The 18784-nt window shown below is 55.2% G+C and overlaps 1 protein-coding gene and 2 long non-coding RNA genes across 11 annotated transcripts; 1 reads left to right on the top strand and 2 right to left on the bottom strand.

Annotated features, from left to right (window-relative positions):
• Positions 1–3768: 3768 nt before the first annotated feature.
• Positions 3769–8011, bottom strand: LOC106484063 (uncharacterized). 5 transcript variants are annotated; one of them, XR_010884404.1, is made up of 5 exons: positions 7934–8011; positions 7510–7591; positions 6789–6848; positions 5534–6273; positions 3769–4899 (listed from the first exon to the last, which is right to left on the bottom strand). It is a non-coding gene; the product is annotated as an uncharacterized lncRNA (long non-coding RNA). The 5 variants fall into 5 exon arrangements; XR_010884403.1 differs by having other exon boundaries at positions 5534–5661; positions 6207–6273; positions 7510–8004; XR_010884402.1 differs by having other exon boundaries at positions 7514–8004.
• A 782-nt stretch (positions 8012–8793) lies between these two features.
• On the bottom strand, positions 8794–11850 carry HAND2 (heart and neural crest derivatives expressed 2). The gene is made up of 2 exons (XM_067297909.1): positions 10686–11850; positions 8794–9461 (listed from the first exon to the last, which is right to left on the bottom strand). The coding sequence occupies exons 1-2, from the start codon at positions 11238–11240 to the stop codon at positions 9363–9365; spliced, it is 654 nt and encodes a 217-aa protein (XP_067154010.1). The 5' UTR covers positions 11241–11850; the 3' UTR covers positions 8794–9362.
• Positions 11851–12099: 249 nt separating this feature from the next.
• Positions 12100–18149, top strand: LOC106484062 (uncharacterized). Of its 5 annotated transcripts, none has more exons than XR_010884272.1 (4): positions 12100–12273; positions 12705–12797; positions 13239–14476; positions 17983–18149. It is a non-coding gene; the product is annotated as an uncharacterized lncRNA (long non-coding RNA). The 5 variants fall into 5 exon arrangements; XR_010884271.1 differs by lacking the exon at positions 17983–18149 and adding an exon at positions 16288–16818; XR_010884270.1 differs by lacking the exon at positions 17983–18149 and adding an exon at positions 15447–15853.
• The last annotated feature ends 635 nt before the right edge of the window (positions 18150–18784 follow it).

Below are 18784 nucleotides of genomic sequence, written 5' to 3' on the forward strand. Positions count from 1 at the left end.
ATGATGTTTCCCTTTCATAAAAGCTAACAGCCCTACTCGTTTTTTAGACTGCGGAGAAGAAATGAGTTATTGAATAAAAGAAATTCTTTAAACACAATAGATCCATGACCAAATGAAAGCATTTCTCGGGACAAGCAGGATTTGGCCTGAAAGCACAAAAATAAAAGTACCCATTAAGCGAAGGCCTTAGAGAAATAGGAGAAATGTGGATATACAATATACATCATATAAACAAAAGCCCAGGATTGATTTCATCCACTTCTGCTTTAGCCTGCGTCTACTTTTTTGCCTACGTTGCAATTTCAACCCATTCATCTTCTCAGAAAGCCGTGGTGGAAAAAGGCAAGGAAAAAAACCTTTTTCTTGTGTGTGTCCTCTTTTAAAATCTCCTTGCCTAGTAAGACACTACTAGAACATGTTCTGCTGTTGTAAAAGTGTTTTTATCACACTGTAAATTACTGCAACTCTGACAGAGCAGCCGGAAATGTAAATCACACTGTAGAGCTAAAGTTATGAAAAAGTTTGTTACATTTCTGCATCCAAGGAAGATCACTAGGCTGCTGGCTTGGGACGAGAGAGGGGAGGCTTGTTTACTATTTTCCTGCTCCACCAAACTGTTGGCTCCACGGTGCCTGGGACTTTGATGAGAAAGAATGGACAATGTGCAGAGTCCCTTACTATGACACCCAGGCCACCGCCACTTGGGAGGTCCTTTGGCCTAATGCAACCACAGCTAACTGCTCCCAACAGGAGGCTCTGTGGATCAGGCAGGGTCACAATTATACTTCTGCTAAAGGCAAGAGCTTTAAAAAAAAAAGAGAGAGAGAGGGAGAAATAGAGAGTGAGAGAGGAGGGGGCTGGGCAAGCAGCTGAATTAAAGCCTTTCCATTCATCTGGGGAAGGCGAGCCTGAAAGTGAGGTTAGTGGGAATCTTTTACAAGAGGTATGTGTATGAGTAAAATCAGGTTGCTTCCATCCAGTGGAAAGTGAGGGAGGAGGAGGTCGCGGTGCTCCGCACGGAGGGCTATCCCCAGCCTGAGGGCTGTCATGCCTAAACGCATGTGAGGAGCAGAAGGCCTCTCCCCGCGACCGCGCTAGGGATTTTCGGAGCTGATCTGCAGGCATGAAACCCCGCTTATGCCAAACGGATTGAAAATGCGGTTGCACTTGCGTAGCTTGTTTAAGGTGGGGGAGCGAGGGAGCAACCAAAACAGCCCACAACAAACCCTTAGCATTAAATATTGTGGGGGGTGGTGCTAGAGAAAGCCGCCGTAGCGGCTGACTTCGGCACTCGGAGCAAGTCAATATTTTCGGGGTGGGGGGTGGGGAACAGGAGGGTCACTACGAGTTTGACGTGTCAGAGAAGGGGATCGGGCCGCAGGGATGAGCTCCCCGGGATGCGCCGCCCGCACAGCGCTCCCAAACCCCGCTCCCCTTGCCGGCCCGCTGCCGACTTTTTGCAGCGGCGAAGAAGCGCGGGGAGCGAGCGAGGCCGCCCCGCCGCCCGCCGGGCTCCCCCCGGCGCCGCCGAGCCCGCACGCCGGGGGGGCCCCAGTCCGGCCCGGCCGGGCGGCAGCGCCCGCCGCGATTTCCCTCCCCGCTCACGCGTGGGGGCCGCTCGGCGTTCTTCCCCACCCCCCGTCGCCCTTCTCTCTTCTTCCTTTCTGTGTGCACCCCCCCCCCCGGCCCGAGAGCCCAAACGCGGACGGTCCCGGCGGCGCAGACAGGGGTCCCCGAGCCCCGTGTCGGCCCCGGGCTGTGTCCCCCCCTCCCCGCAAGGCACCGCGGGCCGGGCCGGGCCGGGCTGGGCCGGGCCCGGGGGCTGTGCGTGTCCCCGGCTCTCCCGCCGCCGCCTCCTGCCCGGGGAGGGGGCCCGGCGCCGCTGCCGGCGGGGCAGGGCCGGGGCGCGGGTCCCGTCCGGTTCGTCCCCTCCTCGCCCCTCGCCGCCCGCCGCCGCCCGCGCTTACCTGCGCGCGGCTTCCCGGGCTCCGCGGCGGCGCAGGGCCAGAGGGGAAGCCGGGGCACCCCCGCGTGGGGAAGGGTCGGGCGCCCCCCGCACCCCGGAGAGATCCGGCGAGAGGAAGAGAAAGGGAGGGGGAGAGGGAAAGACCTTTTTTTCCCCCCCTTTCTCTCCCCGTTTGAGCGAAGTGACCCGCAGTATCTGGAGAAGGTTTTTGAAGACGTTTGGGAGGGAGGGAGGAAGGGAGGGAGGGAGAGAGTTTTCTGCTGAGAAACTCAATCTGCCATACAGTAGCGGCTGCATCTGGGATCTGTCACTGCTGACAGCACCACAGGGCACGGACATGATCTTCCGCACAACACTGCAACTCCCCAAAATACCCTCCTCGCTCCCAGGGTGTCTGCCGGGTTGCATCGCGCTCTTTAGCCAAAAGGGGGAAAGCAACCTGAATCCCGAGCAAACAAGAGCACCGAGAGAAAGGCGAGAGAGAGAAATCCCCCCCTTCCTCGCCACAATTTTAAACACACCACCTCCGAGGAAAGAGCGATGTCATATTCTGATGGTGCAAAGGCCATAAATGTAAGCACTAGCGCCGTGAGATTCCCGAGAATGACTTTAATGAATAATTTCGGAGACAGTTATGGCTTTAGGTAATTACTGTGCGGCTCTATGAAAACCAGATTTGGGAGAGAGGCAGTCAAGGCCGGGCCGTGCGCCACGGCTCACCCTGCCCGGCGCCGGGCGCGCTGCGGGCCCGGCCCGGCCCGGCCCGGCCCCCTCCCGCGGCGCCGCCCGGACCCCCCGGTCGTGCCCCGGCCGCTGCCTCCCCCGGCGCCGCGCTGGGGTCTCGCTGCGGGCAGGGCTCTCAGTAAACCTGCGGGGTCTTGAGGTTTGGCTGGGGCGGGGGCTTAACGTTATTTTTATTTTTAATGTCTTCCGCCTCCTGTATTTTCTGGCAGAACATTTCACTGTCTTTTAGGCCAGTTTTAGAAAACTTCTATGGGTTTGCATGTGTATTTAGCTTTTTAAAAGTTCATTATACACGGCTGTTTTAGCCTATAGCCACATATGGCATGCAAATAGAGACCCCTATAGGAGAATCGTCCTCTCTATTATCCCCACATGTTTGTTCAATATACGTGGCCGGGAAAAAAGGCTCTACTGCTATACATTAAAATATAATTTTACATTTTTCTCCCGAATACTTTGGGCAACACGGGGGCTTGTTTCTCCTTTGAACAGCGCTCATGATTAGCAAATAAATGGCTTCGAAATGCCGGCGCAGCGATCTCCATTGTTTCGCTAATATATTACTGCTGTTTCCCAAACCGTGCTGCCGGCTGTAGCAGTACCTAGCTCCGAGAGCAGCGGCGACTGCAGGCTCCTGCTCCCCCGCGGCCTGCCCCGGCAGCGGGCAGCGCCGGCCCTGGGCCCCGCAGGATGCGGCCCCCGGAGGAGCCCCCCGGCCTCCCCCCGCCGGGGGCACCTTCTGCCTCAAAGCCTGCGGCTCCCAAGGGAGACGTGCCCAGGACCGTAGCTTCAGCCTGGCGGGGCAGCAGCCACAACTTCGAGCTCCCACGTAAACCTGGGATGGGATTTATTGGGAGGTTTTGGTTCGGGTTTGTTTCGTGTTTTTTTTCTTTACTTTTACTTTCTTTTTTATTTACTTCCCCCCCTCCCCGTCCTTGCCCGAGCCCGTGGTATTAGTGGATGTGGTGGGGAGACAAGCATACCGTTTTTACTCATTTAGAAAGGAAATGTTCCTTTTCCTTTCCAGATTACAGATAGACACACGCTGCAGCGCTGCGGTATCTTAGGGGATTTATTTTATTTTGCTGCAACAAAGAAGTGGAAGCGCATTTCTTTTTAGGGTCACACAGTACTTTTTTTCTCCTGGCAAGAGTATTTTACTTCGAGAATCTAATCCTTCAGACAAATACTCTAACATTATCTCTTTTCTCTGGAGACAAGATCAACCGCTTTCTCATCCGCACCACCCCCCCTTCTTGGTAGTAGCACTGATTGCAACGTACAGCTGGACAAGTGTCAGCCGTCCAAGACTTTGCGAGCAGACGGCAGAGGCTCAAGTTTATTTATTGAATTACTATTTTTTTTATCTCCTTGGGAAAAACGAGTGTTATGAAACGTACCAAATAATAAAGTAAAAATACATAAAAATAAACATCACACGCATGAACTTGGATCCCGCTGAGCCAGGGCTAATATGCAGGGCAGGCTGTGCCTCAGCTCTCAATTAGATGCGATTCATTAGGATTTAATAACAGGTGCAAAGCCATTTCTCCGCCAGCAGCACTGCCGTTCGGGTAGGGAATCATCCTGCTTTACAGGAGCCTCCAGCTCTCGCGGCTCGGTGTAAAACTGCCTGCCACTGCGGGCAGCGGGTGCGAGTGCGCGGGGAAGGCAGCTTGCGCCTCCCGCACCTCAGCGGTGCACTTTGCTTCGCTAATTTCTCCCTGCCAAGACACAAGGTGGAAATCTGCCTGGCCTTGATATTTATTTTGGAAGACAGACCGAAGGCACCGGGAGAAATACTGCCCAGATAAAGCTAGCGCTGGGCTGGGAAGGAGGGAGGGCAGCGCCGTCTGCGGAATGCGCCGCTTTTATTTCTGAAGTTGCAAACAAACAATCAAAACACAACCTTGGCGGCAAGCTCCAGAGAAGCCAAAGCCTCCGGGGGCTAAAAATACAGATTTACAGAGAAGCCGAGCGGAGCCCTGTGCCGCTGCACCCGCATTCCAGCTGGCGGACGGGCCGGGGCTGGGGCTGGGGCTTGGAAAGCGCTGCCGTGATTACACCCAACTCGAGAGCAGGATGGCTCCTAGCCGTCTGATCTGACGTCAACATGTCTCTAGCTCCTCGCTGCAAGATAGAGGGAGCAGAGCCGGGGGAGGGAGGGCTCTAATCATTCCCAGATGTCTCTAATAGCAGATATAAAGACTTATATAGTGTCTGAGAATAAATTTGTAATCAATGCTCTACAATCGGATCATCAAAGCAACAACATTTCTGGAGGAAAATGAGGGGGCTGGGGAAGAGGGAGACACACACCACGCTGCTTGGGAAGGAGAAGAGAGGGCCACAGGGACTTCCTAGAGAGGCGCTGGCCCCGCAAATCGCCCAGCTTTGCTAGAATTTATGTGAATATATAATTCAGATAACAACTCTGCTTTAATCTCCATTGTACAGGGAGAACTGAAACAGCTGAACAGTAATTGGCCAATTAGAAATAGAAAAGATTGGAGCTCGTTTGCAGGGGCATATATTTCATGGCCCTCAAAAAAAAATAAAAAAAAATCCCCAAACCCAAAATTAAAAATATATAAAACTTTGATAAGCCCCTCGTTACAGCAAAGGGGATTATGTTTGCAGGAGAACAGAATGGGTTTCCTTCCCATCGCTACGTGGATGTTTCTTCTGGGTATATTTGTGAGTCGCTGGGCGAGTATGTGTGAAAAAAGGAGGCTTAAGGTTAGGCTTCCAAGCGCAAGAGGAGAATATTTTGCTTAGGGGTTTTAATATTAACCCTCTTCTCTCTCACCCCCCCCCGCCCACCTTTCAAGATCACGTTGTCTCAATGGCATCTCCTGGCCGTGTTTATGTCCTTACAGCTGCCCGCGGATGTCTCGGCGCTTGTTCTAGGGGTGTCTGCGGCTTGGACCGAAAGGCCCCGTTACACCTCTCTGACAACGACAGCAAATTAGTTCTAATTATTACAATAATCTTCTCACGCAGAGAAGAGCTGCCGGGAGTGAGAGTAAAAAAGCCCCCCATAAATAAATAAAAAATCGTTTTTTCAGCTTATCTTCCTGGCCTGCAGGAATGCAGGCATCCCCTGCACGCCCGACGGCGCGGCGGACTCGTAAAACAGCCCCGCACGACGGGCAGTGCCGGGTCCCGCCGGGGCGCCCCAGCGCTGCCCACTCCCCCGGCAAAGCCGGCGGCAGCTTCGCCCCCTCCGGGCGCCCGGGCAGCGGGGCTGGCTCCGCGCAGCCTTACGCGCCTCCCCGCAGAGGTGGCAGGGCCTTGGCCATCACCTCCGTCACAGCCAAAAGCGTGAGGAGCCTGGAAAAAAACACGCTGCTTTCTGCCTCACACGGGCGCCCTCGAGGTCCCCCGGGGCCGGGCGCGGGGTGCTTGGCCCCGCTCCGCGCCTCTCCGCGCCCCGCGCAGCTTGCCGTGCACGGCGAGGGGACGAGGCGCGCCCCGGGGAGCCGAGGAGACGCACCTCGGGAGGAGAGGGGGGGCGGCCGGGCCGGGGGCACGCAACCCGAGGGAGTTATGTTGCTGTTTCTCTTCAAGGAAAAAAGAGAAAGAAGAAAAGAGTTATTTTCTTTTGAGGCAGAGCTCAGAGTCCCATTCCCGCAGCCATGAATCGAGGCGATCGGCTAAAGTTACCGGTAAAAACGGGGACTGAGCTCATTTGCAAGGACGCAGCTTGAGCTAGCTGCATTCCCCGCCCCCCCGATCCCCCGTGCCTTCCTCTTTCTCACCCCCCCCCCACCCGCACAACACGGAGAAAGGCCGCGGCAGGGACACGCTGCTGTCCCTGAGTCCCCCTCGCTCCTACGTGCCGTTCACCCCCCGGCGAGCTCCCCCCAAACCGTCGGTGCCGAGGGCTCAGCGGGCAGGGCCGTCGGGGCCGATGCCCCACCGCAGGGCCGCGGCAGGCCGGGCGCAGCGCGCCCCTCTTATCAGCCCCTCGGCTCCGCTCACAGAGACCTGGGGCAGCACACTGACATCCCGATCTACCATCAATTCACCTTCTACCGCGCTGCTTCCCCATTTAGCTTTTAACGTCAAAACCTACATTTTTGTCGGCTCCGGTCTGTCTAGGGCTCTTGTGATTTAGCTCCAGGAATGACTGCTCCTGAGAAAATGGCAACATCCTCATTACCGAGCAATTAAAAGAGATCCTTCTTAGCGGGCGCAGAGAGGCTCCCAGTTCTGAGAAACTGAACGTTTCGAAAAGGGAGAATTACCGGCGGGCCCGACGGGGAAGGGGGGCCGCGGGAAGCGCGCGAGCCGCTCCGCACCCGAGCGCGGCCCCGCCGGGCGCAGGGGGCCGCCCGGGACCCGCAGCCCGCCCGGCCCCGGCCCCGGCCCCGGCCCCGGCCCCGGGTGCCGCCGGCCCAGCGGCCCGTCCAGCCCCCCGGCTGCGGAAGGGCTCGGGCCGCGGCGCCGAGGGGCCGCGGCGCGCCGCGCTCAGCGCTCGCACCCGTCCCGTTTGCAAACGAAAGCGGAGCTTGGGTGGCGGTGGTGGTGCGGACGGACAGACGAGGCCCTCCGGTTTATCAGCCGGGCTAGCTAACAGGCAGGGAAAAGAAAACAAGAGGGAGATTCTTCCCTCCAAGTGTTGTAAACAGAGGCAAGTGCCTGTAAACACAAACCCGCGGCGGAGCGCAGACCCGGGCCGCCTGACCCGACGGCAGAGGAGCACATGGGTTTTGGCTGCTTGCTCCAGCCCCGCCGCCGAGGCGGCCGCCGGCGCGGGGGCTCCCTTATCTGTTCACGGGCAATTGCACATCTACCTACGCTTGCTGTCGGGTCGCGTCTGCAGCCACTTCCTTCGGCACGGCGGCGGAGGAAGGCAGGCAGATAGCAGCCCTGGACCTGGAGAGAGAGCCAGCTAGGTTTAAGTGGAGCTGATTTAAGTACGGGCTTCAGAGGCCCGAGGCCGCGAAAGTATGAACCCGGTCCTTATTACGGGAAAGGTGGAAAACTTTGCTCAATCGTGAATAGCCAGGGATACCTAGAACAGGTTCTTTAAGGTAAAAAACTTTAACTTTTTTTTTCCCTTGTCTGCCTGCGATACCGAGGGAGGTTTTGCACTCCCCGGCGCTGAGTGTCCGAGCGGACTGCTGGAGCCATTCCCGGCACCGGGAGCAGAGAAGCCAATGACCTGGCACCAGGAGCCTGGCAAAGGAGGGGGCAGAAAGGGCAGCGGCTACCTACCCAGATAGAGAGGACGGGAGAGGATATTGCGGGAAGCAGACTGAACATGCTAACAGGAGTCGGAGCACAAGCTGCTGCTAGTTTGGAGACAGAAAAGGGTGGGGAAAAAAAAAAAAAAAGCTCGCTGTGGCGGACTGGAAACGTGCAAACCAGGAGAGTTTGGGGAGCTACAAAGTTAATATTAAGTTCACCGTAGCTCATTGTAAATCTTACATTCCCCCCTCCCTCCCCAAATCCCTTGCCTTGTTCGCTCTTTCTGACTTGACGTAAAATTGCCTGTTACATAATCGCTCCTAGCAAAGCCCTAAAGCCTCCCTCGCCTGCCCTCAGCCCTCGCCGGGCCCGGCGACCCCCCTCGGTGGCAGCGCGACCCGGCAGGAGCGGGCCCCCGCCCCGTGCAGCGACCGCGCACCGCCCGCCGGCCCCGCGCAGCGCGCAGCGCCGATCGCGGCTCCCGCCGGCGCCGGGGCCCGGCCGCGGCGAGAGGGAAAGCGCGCAGCCCTGCGCGGTCGCCTCCGAGCAGCGTTTGCACCCTCGTCCGTTTCCCGTTAGCAGTCGGTCTCCTGCATGGAAACACCACCACAAGGAATTCCTATTCAGCTCAACTGCCGTTTTATGTTCGACACTCACGGGACTGCCGAGATCCCTCCCTCGACCCCTCCTTGCACTCAGTCACTTGTTTAAAAATAAACTTAGGAGCCATCTTTATAATTTAGTTTACTTCCGAATATTTTAAATATTATGAAAAAAAGCCATAAACAACGCTGTTATTCAAAACATTTTGAGGTATAAAACATAAAAAGATTTGGGTTTTCTTTTTTTCCTTTTTCTCTCTCTCTTTTTTTTTTTTTTTTTTGTAAAAAACACACACAGTGGTTTATTGAGTACTTACAACGTTTACACCTTCAATATTAATTAGATTCCACTTTTTCCCTTACGGACAGAAGTGCACATAACCAATAACTGTTGAAAACATCTTCAAATACTGAACGACCACAACAAAATTACAACACTAAATACCGAGTCAACCGAAACATTGGTGCAACTGCTTCTGTTGAAATATAACTTTATAATCCCATGAATATTTATATCCAAAAGGCCAAGTATTAAAGATACACTTCACATACACACTAATGCCAGGGAGGGTTTTTTTCCTTTTCTATGGTTCTTTTTTTTTTCCCGTGTGTTTTATACAGAGCAAATAACATTCACGAAACTATTAGAGACGACATTACCCCTTACCAAGCTGGAGTTTCCTCTTCATATTCAAATATGGAATGCTTTTTTCCCTCTCCTTCAAATATCCACATTTTGGGGGGTTGGGGGAGAAATTGCACATAAATAAACTGGATGATTCCAAATACAAAGAGTCCTCAGAGGAGAGCTCACTACCGAGACTAAGAGGACGGCTCCTCCAGTCCTGCCGTGCTCACTGCTTGAGCTCCAAAGCCCAGACATGCTGCGGCCAGCCAGTCCTCCCTTTGGTTTTCTTATCGTTGCTGCTAACTGTGCTTTTCAAGATTTCATTCTGGGGAGACAGGATGCGAAGGGAGAGAGAGAGAGAGGAGAGAGGGAAACAAGATGGGCAAAGAAGAAAAAAAAGGTTAGAGATATTTCCTTGCTTTCTAGGTCGCTTCTCCCCGGGCCCAAAAGGGAAACCTGATGGGAGGCGCAAGCTCCTGCAGAGGCCTCCGGGCGCGGGGACGAAGCGGAGCGGGGCCGGCGGCCCCGCGGGGCGCCCTGCGCGCAGAGCCGCGGCGGCGCCCGCGCAACGGCCCCGCGTGTGCGCGGCGCCCTGCGCTTCCCGGCGCAAAAAGGGCGCCCTGCGGGCCGGGCTTGGCGCCGGCCAAGCCCGCTCAGCCCCTCGCAGCTTGCTTCCCCCGGCCGGCTCGTAAGGGCTGAGTGCGGAGCGGCCCTGAGATGCGGCGCCTGCAGGCTGCGCGCAGGGCGACCCGCGGGCTCTCACCGGAGCCGGCCGCGAGTTTGGCGGCAGATCGGGCCCCAAGACCCGAACTGCAGCAAGGTGCGCACTAAATCTTCTCCTTGGAGGCGTGGGGAAGCCTTAGGAGATGTGCACAGGCATGCTGGGCAAAACATTTTAAGTCAGGCCCGTAGTGGAAAAGCAGCCACCGAAATTGGTGGGAATATTGCCCAAGTGTGCCATAAGGCCTACAAGGAGCGGGCTCATGCTTCCTCGTCAAAGCAGACGCTTGGTCTCTCGTTAAAAACCACTCGACAAGAACGAATTTAAAGCGCGCGGCGCACGGGCAATAAAGCCCTGCACTGCGAACGAATTATTTGCCAGCAGTCTCAAAAGCGGGCTGCTTTTCAGTTCAGGTAAACGCGCCTCCAGCCCTTTATTTAAGAGAGCTGAGCGTCGTTTCAGCGCTGCGCAGAGGCTGCGACTTGCAGTCCTCTGCCGGCGGGATCGCGGCTCGGGACCCGGAACAAGCCGGAGCCCAGGAAGGGAAACCCACCCGGGGGCTGGCGGCCCTAAGGGCTCCCTCCGCGTTTCCCGCGGCGTCTCCGCGCCTCGTCCCAGGCGGCCGCGAGGCGGATCCGGCCGCTCCGCGAGAGCCGGCGGCAGCGGCCCTGCTCCGCCGTCCCGGGCGCAGCGCAGCGCGGCGCGGCCGTAGCTGGGCAGGGATGCCCGCGGCCGGGGCGCCACGGGCCCCCCCGCGCACCCAGGACATGCGTCCCGGAGCCGCGCCGCCCCTGCGGCCCCCGTCCCGTCCCGTCGCAGCGCACTGACCAGCTCTTTCTTCCTCTTCTCCTCCTTCACGTCTGTCTTCTTGATCTCTGCCTTGAAGGCCTCCGCCTCCCCGTTCTGGTCGTCTTTCGCTAGCAGGTCCATGAGGTAGGCGATGTAGCTCGTGGCCAGGCGGAGGGTTTTGATCTTGGAGAGCTTGGTGTCGGCGGGCACGTTGGGGATGCACTCGCGCAGCTCCGCGAAGGCGCTGTTGATGCTCTGAGTCCTGCGCCGCTCCTTGCGGTTCGCCGTGCCCCTGCGCTTCACCGGCCGGGGCCCCCCGAGCCCGGGCGGGCCGTTCCCGGGCGGCACCCCCCCGTAATGGGAGTGGTCCATGCCCGGCGCCCCGTTGGCGTACTCGGGGCTGTAGGACAGAGCCATGCTGTAGTCGGGGGGGGACATCTCCGGGTGGCTGCTGATGAGCCAGCCGTGGAAGTAGGGGTTCTCCTCGTGGCCGCAGCGGGTGGCGGCGGCGGCGGCGGCAGCGGCGGCGGCGGCGAAGGGGTAGCCCTCATGGTGCACCACCGGGTGGTGGGGGAAGCCGCCCACTAAACTCATCCCTAGCGCACCCCACCCCGCCCCCGGGGGCCCCAAAACAAAGGCTTCCCCTCCCCGCCTGCCCCCGCCGCACCGGCGGGAGACGCTCCCCGCCTCTCGGCCCTCAGCACTGCCCCGCCGCCCGCCGCCTCTCCATAGGGCGCTGCTGCAGAGTCCCCGCGGGTGCCCGAGCGATCCCCCCTCCCCAGGCGCCGCCGCCGCCGCTCATGCGTTGTGCCTCCACCTCCTCCTCCTCCTCGCCCGGGGCTGGGTCTTCGAGGAAGCGCGCAAAAAAAAAAAAGCTACGGAGAGAAGTCGACCAAACAAAATGGCTTGGCTTCCCAGCCCGGGATCTTCCTCGCCTCTTGCTTCCCTGCGCTCTCGCCAAGTCCGCCGCGGCCCGGCCGGGTGGTACTTACACGCGGCCCCCCTCCATCCGCCGCCGGCTCGCGGGCGCGCGGAGCGGGCTGGTGGGCAGGCGGCGGCGGCGGGCGGCGGCGGACGGCGCTCCCCTCGGCCCTGCGCGGCGGCGGGGCCCGTCAGTGCCCGGCGGGGGCACGCGTCCCTGCCCGCCGCGCCGCGGGGGACCGAGCCCCGGCTCTCCTCTGGGGCATCAGCGCCGCTGGGCCGGGCCGGGCCGGGCCGGGCGCGGCGGCGGAGGCGGCGGCGGCGGGCGGCGGCGGGCGGGCGCGGCGCGGCGCGGGGCACTGGCAGGGCTCCCCGGCACGATCTCCATGTACAGCTACATGTTTAGGGCCGCTCGGGTTAATATATGTCGTCAGAGGCGGCGCCGGCCAATCGCCGGCGGCCGGGGCGGGGCCGGCGGCCCTCCGCAATAAAACTTTTTGATGTTCGCCCTGCTAATTGCCCGGCTCCTCTTTTAGGATTGGCTGCCCCTCCGTATCCATAATGCAATTAAAACAAGGGGGGAAAAATTATCATGGAGGCAGAGGTTAATGCAAGTGTTTAGCAGATGCTTTACTGTAAAATCTTCAAAAAAAAAAAAAAGCCAACAAACTCATTAAAACTTAAATATCGGATAATCTCAAGCCAGGTACGGTATGGCTCCGAGGACTGTGGTGGCAAAAGTCTATGTAACAGCTAGATAAGCTCCGTGATGGCTTTTACAAAGTGCTTTGTGCCCGTCCGGTAGAGGAACAAATAAAAACAGCTTCAGAGGGCACTTTATCGATTGACCGGTTGTGATAGGCATGCCCCAGAACCGCTCCGGCTTATGCTTTTATTGCTGGTTAGTGTACACAAAGAGATCACTAGTAACAAGTTTCCGTGAGGAGGGAGACGAAGTTATTCTGCATTGTCACTGAGCTTGCATTTCAAGTTAAAAAAGACTGGCTCTGGCTTTACGGCCGTTGACTTACCAAACGAGCAGAGAGCTCAGGGTTTGGCCAGGGACGTTATTTTCTTCCAGAATGAATTGCTTTGAAATAATAACAATAAAACCAACTCTAAATGATTCTCTTCCAGCTTGCTGACTGCATGTACGCACCTCGACAAGCATTCCTCCGAATCAGTTATGTTCCTGAAATCAGTTTCATGCTTGTTTAACTAGTCTGATTGGTAAGTAACCGAATATTTTTTACAGCATGTTCAGAGCTTATTTTCTAGCTTTTATTAACAAATATATAAATATTTCTCTGCATTCCTGCTTCTGCAATAAAAAAGACCAGCATCTGTGGAAAGCAGATTTAGTTATCGAAAGGGAATAGTTAAATGTTTGTTTAACAGCCTGGCCGGGAGGAAATCTCCCGTAGATATTTAGGTGTTTTGGTTTGGTAAACTTGAAGACATTACAACAGGAAAATGGATCTCAGGCTGTAATTCACGGATAACTTGGAGGCGAGGCGAATTGTTGTCATCTTCAAATGGAGCCGACAATCACTAAATAGCTGTGAAATATCAAATATCCACCCTATGTGTGTTGGCTGACGGCTAGGCTGATTCGGCGTATATTACAATGCGATCCTACCATATAGGCAGTGTGGAAAACTGTGTCAACAGGAGCTGAGAGGTCATAAATTAAAGAAAGAGAAAGATAGAGATGGAGGAGTCTGCGAAGGAGGTGGCAAGAACGGCAAGTCCAGTCGGTGCAAGAGCTCGGCGCGCCCTCCGGACCGGCTGCACACCGGTGGGGATGCCTCTGGGGCAAGGACGGGGCAAAAAGGCAGCGAAAACGCTCCTCTGCGGGCAGCCAGACCTGCGCCTGGGGACAGAGACGGGCTAGAGCGGAGCGGCGCGGAGCAGAGCAGCGCTGCTCGCCGCGGAAGCCCCGCCGGCTGCGCGGAGCTTGCGCGGAGCTTGCGCGGCTCCCGGGCGCCGCCGCGCTGCCCGGCGCCGGGCAGTCCCTTGCGGGAGCCGCAGTGGCTGCGGATGCGGGCGCAGCAGAGGAGCTGCCTGCCGGCGGCAAGACCTCGCTGCGGCGTGGAAATACCGAAGCCAAAGCTGGGCGCCGATCCCGCGTCGGGCCGGGCGCGGGCTGCGGAGCTGAACGCACCCTGGGGTGGAGAGACATTTATGTGCACAAAGGAGAGACATACAGACATACACACACACGTACGTGCATGCATATGTATGGGATATATGCTATATAGTATAAATATGCTATAGCCACTATATGTATGTGTGCGTGCGTGTGTCTGGGTGTAAAACTGAGTATGAAAGTGAAAAACTCGTCCAGATGCAGGACTTATTTATATACGCGTCTATAGACACGCACACGCTTGTACTAAAATAACTGTTACTTGTCTTTCCTTCTTCTTTGTGTGTGTGTGTGTGTCTGTGTGTGTCTGTGTGTGTCTGTGTGTCTGTGTGTTTGTTATCCTGAGGAAATAACGTATCTCCAGTGCGGAATTTTAGATTTAAAAAAGGCCGTGGCCATACCGTATAGGCGGATGCCTGGAGCAGCTAGCCAGTGTATCCTGCCTCTCGGGATACAATGTTTGCAACGAGTAGCTTGGAAATCCACCGACTTTCTGTTGTGGTCCGTCGGTTTTGTTTTGCTGCAGTATTTTCCTTGATGCTAAGAAGAAAAGCGCATTGTCAAGGCCGGAAAGGTATATTTGCTTGCAAAGAGGGTTGTGTTTCTTTGCACTCTCCTTATTTGTGTAGGATCTTTCCAATATACTGCAGGCTGGACTGGAACTGTGACAGTGTCTGTGGCAAGCCACTGCAGTGACTCCGATAACATCTCCAGTGATGAAGGAAACGGAAAACACGAGGCAGAGAAAAAGTAATAAAAGGTACAGGAGATATCGATCAGAACACCAGTCTCCAAAGCTAACATCATTATTGCTTAATTACCTTTAGAGAAAGAAGGTCTCTAGATAAAGCTACCCAGCAGGACCGTGTATATAATTTTTCCTCGTATCCCCCAGCGCTTGTTTATTTAGTTTATCAGGTGAATTTTAGAGCAAATGCAGCTCTGGTGTCCTCCCTCAGCTTGTAACTGCTCGGGCTGCCCGACCAGGGGTAACAGGCTTTTCTGTTTGATCAACGCGTTTGAAACTGCTGCAGTCCGAAGTAAGTTTGTCAAGACCAGGCATATAGGCTGCTAAAAAGCACGAACGTTTTGCCGATATCATATTTATTGATTTGATTTGATTTTTTTTGCGTACAAATCTTTCGCTTAAAAAAAAAAAAAAAAGGCTCTCCCCTTGTGTCACGTATTTCCCTGCCAAAATGGTTGCAAGTTAGGCGGGGATTTATCTGCACTCTGCTGCCAGACAGGACTTTCCTAGTTTGCTGTAATTAAGAAATTTTGGTGGCGACTGAGCCGAGGCTAGTTTTTTTTTTTCTTCTTGGCTTTTTTGGGGCGGACTGTCGGACCGTCCCTCTGCTTTTTGCCCTGCGGTCGTTGCACTTGCAGGACGAAAGCCCTACGCGGTGCCGGGCGGGAGGAGTGGGCTGCTGCGCCCCCGGGCGCGGAGGCGGGAGCCGGGCAGCGGGGCCGAGCAGCGCGGGGCGGCGGCGGCTGCGCGCAGGGCGCCCCTCGGCCCCGGCCCTGGCGGCGCCCCCTGCCCTGCGCGCCCGCTGCGCGGAGGGGCCGCGCGGAGCGAGCTCCTTCCCCTCGCTCCTTCTCTCCCGCGGCAAAGGGCGGGATGGAGCTTGGGGACAACAAAACAATAGAGTTTTGTGGCCCCCTCCCCTCCCCCCGCCCCGGCCTGATCTTGTGTGAATTAGGCCAAATTGCAAATTAAGCTAATTTCTCAGAATCAGGCGAAAGCGCATTGAAAGGAGAAGCGGCCCCGACGCTGGGTGGTCGGAAACGCGCGACTGCTCGGGACCCTCGGGCCGCCTCGCTGGGAGCTACGGACACACCGGGCCGGGCGTTTTGGGGAACAGGCCGGGGCATAAGGGGTATTCCTGGCCGGTATCCGAGCATCCTTCGTTTGAGCCCTTTCTGCGCCCTCTGCCAGACGGCCGGGCGGCACCGGAGGGCGGTTTGGGGCAGCCCCGACGCCCGCGCCTCCTCACCTCTTCCCGACCAGCCGCATCCCGCCGCACCGCCCGATTCCTCCCTTTCCCTTAAAGTTTCCCTTAGCGGAGCCGAGCCCCACACCGCCGAGCCCACCCGCCGCGGGGCGGCCGCGGGCCCCCGCGCAGCGCAGCGCAGCGCGGCGCAGCGCGGCGCAGCGCGGCGCAGGCGGCGGCGCCTTCCCTGCCGTCGGGGCTCGGGCGCGGCCTCCGCCGCAGCCGCCGGGCCGGGCTCCATCCTCGGCAGCGCCCGCAGTTTCGGAGCAGGCCGGAGCCCGGCCTCGACCAGCGGGCCTCCGCCGGGAGCCCGCGCTCGCTTTCCTCCCCTTGGTTTTCTGCCTACCACATCGCTCACCCGCCCGCTGCACAGCTCGGGAAGTTTAGACGTATTTGAATTTATAGAGTGCATGATGTCACTGACCCGAGACCAAATGTATTAGGAAGGGAACATTAGATGAATTTAGGAACGTCTAAGCACCCGCTGTCCTAGGGATGCGACGCTCTCTGTCCCTAGGCCACCACTTAGGAGCTCATAGAGGAACGTCAATCTGCAAGAATACTTTTTTTTTTTTTTAAGAGGCACCGGAGAAATATCATTTGAAGGTCAACCTGTCAGTGTGGGTTAATGAAAAGGACTTTGCCTAATGGACCTGCTTATACCCTCAGTTACACTCACACAACCTTGATTTCAACGTCGAGGGCAGAGGGTAGAATTGGGCCCACCAGGCCCGAATTAATTGCTGCCATTGGAGTTGGAGGAACCCTGGTTTACGTTACTATTATCGGTAATGAACGCCCACATATTTCAGGCATGATAATCTCGCAGCCGTTGTGTATACAAAAAAAGAGCAGGGACGAGAAAAACCCAAGACACTGACCGTTTTGTAAGTTGCAATGATAGGCGGTAAGCGCGGGACCGTACACTTTTTACCACTGCATGTGTAAGCAATTATTCGAGGATTGCTTATATTTGTGACCGAGGATCCAGAGCTGTATTCAGACCGTAGAAAGGAATAACGGAAAGAAAGGAAAAACACGACGAACTCAAAGCAAAACCCTTTTTTGTGAGGAGAAAAATAATAAAGAGCTTATAAAATGCTGCAATGAACGCACAGTGTTTCTCTATTTATTGACTTTGTTATATTTTATATATATATATACGAATAAATAAACATACGCATATATGTGTACACACACACACTTTTTTTTCCCCACCCATATAATATTGTTCTCATTCCTGGGAAAGAGCACCTTGAAGTTGCTCTTGAGCTCGGCGCTGATGAAATAGCTCGGCGAGTGTAATTGCTTTTATTAATAAATTTTTTTCCTCGAGCATGTGAAGTTCACGCGTTGGAGGAAGCAGAGGTTAGGCTGGCATCGTTTGGGGTTTAGGCTAACAAAAATCAACACTTCTATTGTCAATATTAATGGAAAGTCTCCATTTAACAAGCCTGGGCTCTAAGCAGCGTTCCTAGATCAAAGGCAACCTCGCTTGACTTAAAAAAGATCCCTCTGGAGCGCGAACAATTAACTGCAATTTCGCCCTAACTGCACGCCCCGAAATGTTGGTGCCGTCCTTTCGGTGCCCCCCACCCCAGGTACCTGCCGCGACACCGCCCGCTCCGCCTTGCCCAGGAGCTGCAGCAGCGGAGCTGTGCTTAAAACTAAGCAGCTGACTCTTGCAAATGCCGCCTACACACTTGTTGGAAGCACCCGCGTGTGTAGCCGCCTGCACCGCAATTCCTATATGCGTATCTCAGTGTAATTGATCTGGCTGAGTGAGGTCTTTTTGGTAATTTGGATACACCAAGTCTCCAGTTAATGACATATAATCAGCCTTTAGGTCACTTGGTCATTCTCTTATTACAAACCCCTCCTGCTCTCTCTGATCTCCTTTCAAACTAAATTTCACACAAACAAATAAAGTAAGACAGGGACAAGTCCTTAAAATACAAGGGAGAAATATTGGAGAACTCCTCGTGGGGAACTATAAACATTTTAAAAAGAAAAATCGAAAAGATAGGAAAGAACATCTTATCGAGAAAGAGAGCATTGTGTACAAGACACGGAGGGAAAACGGTCTGGCTTCTGTTAAAAGTGACATAAAATTAAAATAAAAATAATTACAAACAGAAATGGCATAACATAAACAGAAGGCAGGAGGCTTTACTGGAAATGCGCGGCCGTACTGTAATTTGTTCTTACAGATGATACAACCGATCCGTGGATTTGCTTCCCTTTAGCCGGCAAAAAAATTGTCTTTTCTCTTCAGGAAAGTAACTGAAGAAGCCGCGAAATGGAGAATTGAATGTCGTTTACCTTCTCAGATCTGCAGGGAAACGGAGCCGTGGCCAAAACACTGGGTGCAAATGCGACAACAAAAATAAATATTTTACATCACCGCGCAGAACATCATTTACTGAGTCAACACTTTGTTTTTCTGCTTGTCATTTTCCTTCCCCCTAGGAAAAGACATTGCGCCCTTTTTGCTACGTATTCCTTAGAAGATTATTTTGATCTCTGTCCAGGTATACATCTATATTTGTTTTGTTTTGTTGTGTTTTGTTTTTTACCAGAAATACTGACTGTGTCGTGCGTGTAGACCATGGCGTGGTAGCAGAGAGGAGCGAGCAGACATGCCTTAGGTAACATTTGAAGGCCTCGCAGGCTGCAGGCAGCTCATTTCCAAAGCGATGCCCGTTTTTCGGGACTCAAGTTGATTTATAAAATCGAGAGCGGGCAGATTTCAATGTTGCCCAAGTGTTAGCACTTGAGGAAGAAACCTGAAAGAGGACTGAAATCCACACTCCCTTACAGGCATTAGCACCTTTCAAAATATTATCAACATGCGTTTTGCCAAAGATCTCATTTGTGTTTAATACGGGATTCAGACAGGCGCTAATTGAGCATTTAAGTGAATGTGAGGCTGCGAGAATTAGTGCCGGGGCAGGCTTGCACGGCGAGAGAAAACGGAGCCATGAACATATTGAAAAGAGTGTCACAAGGCCCCAGCGCGGGGCATATTAATGTGACAAATCTTGTTACTGGCTCACTACATTCCCGGTCTTTTCAGC

The sequence above is a fragment of the Apteryx mantelli genome, chromosome 5 (assembly GCF_036417845.1).
Source record: "Apteryx mantelli isolate bAptMan1 chromosome 5, bAptMan1.hap1, whole genome shotgun sequence".
Taxonomy (NCBI): domain Eukaryota; kingdom Metazoa; phylum Chordata; class Aves; order Apterygiformes; family Apterygidae; genus Apteryx; species Apteryx mantelli.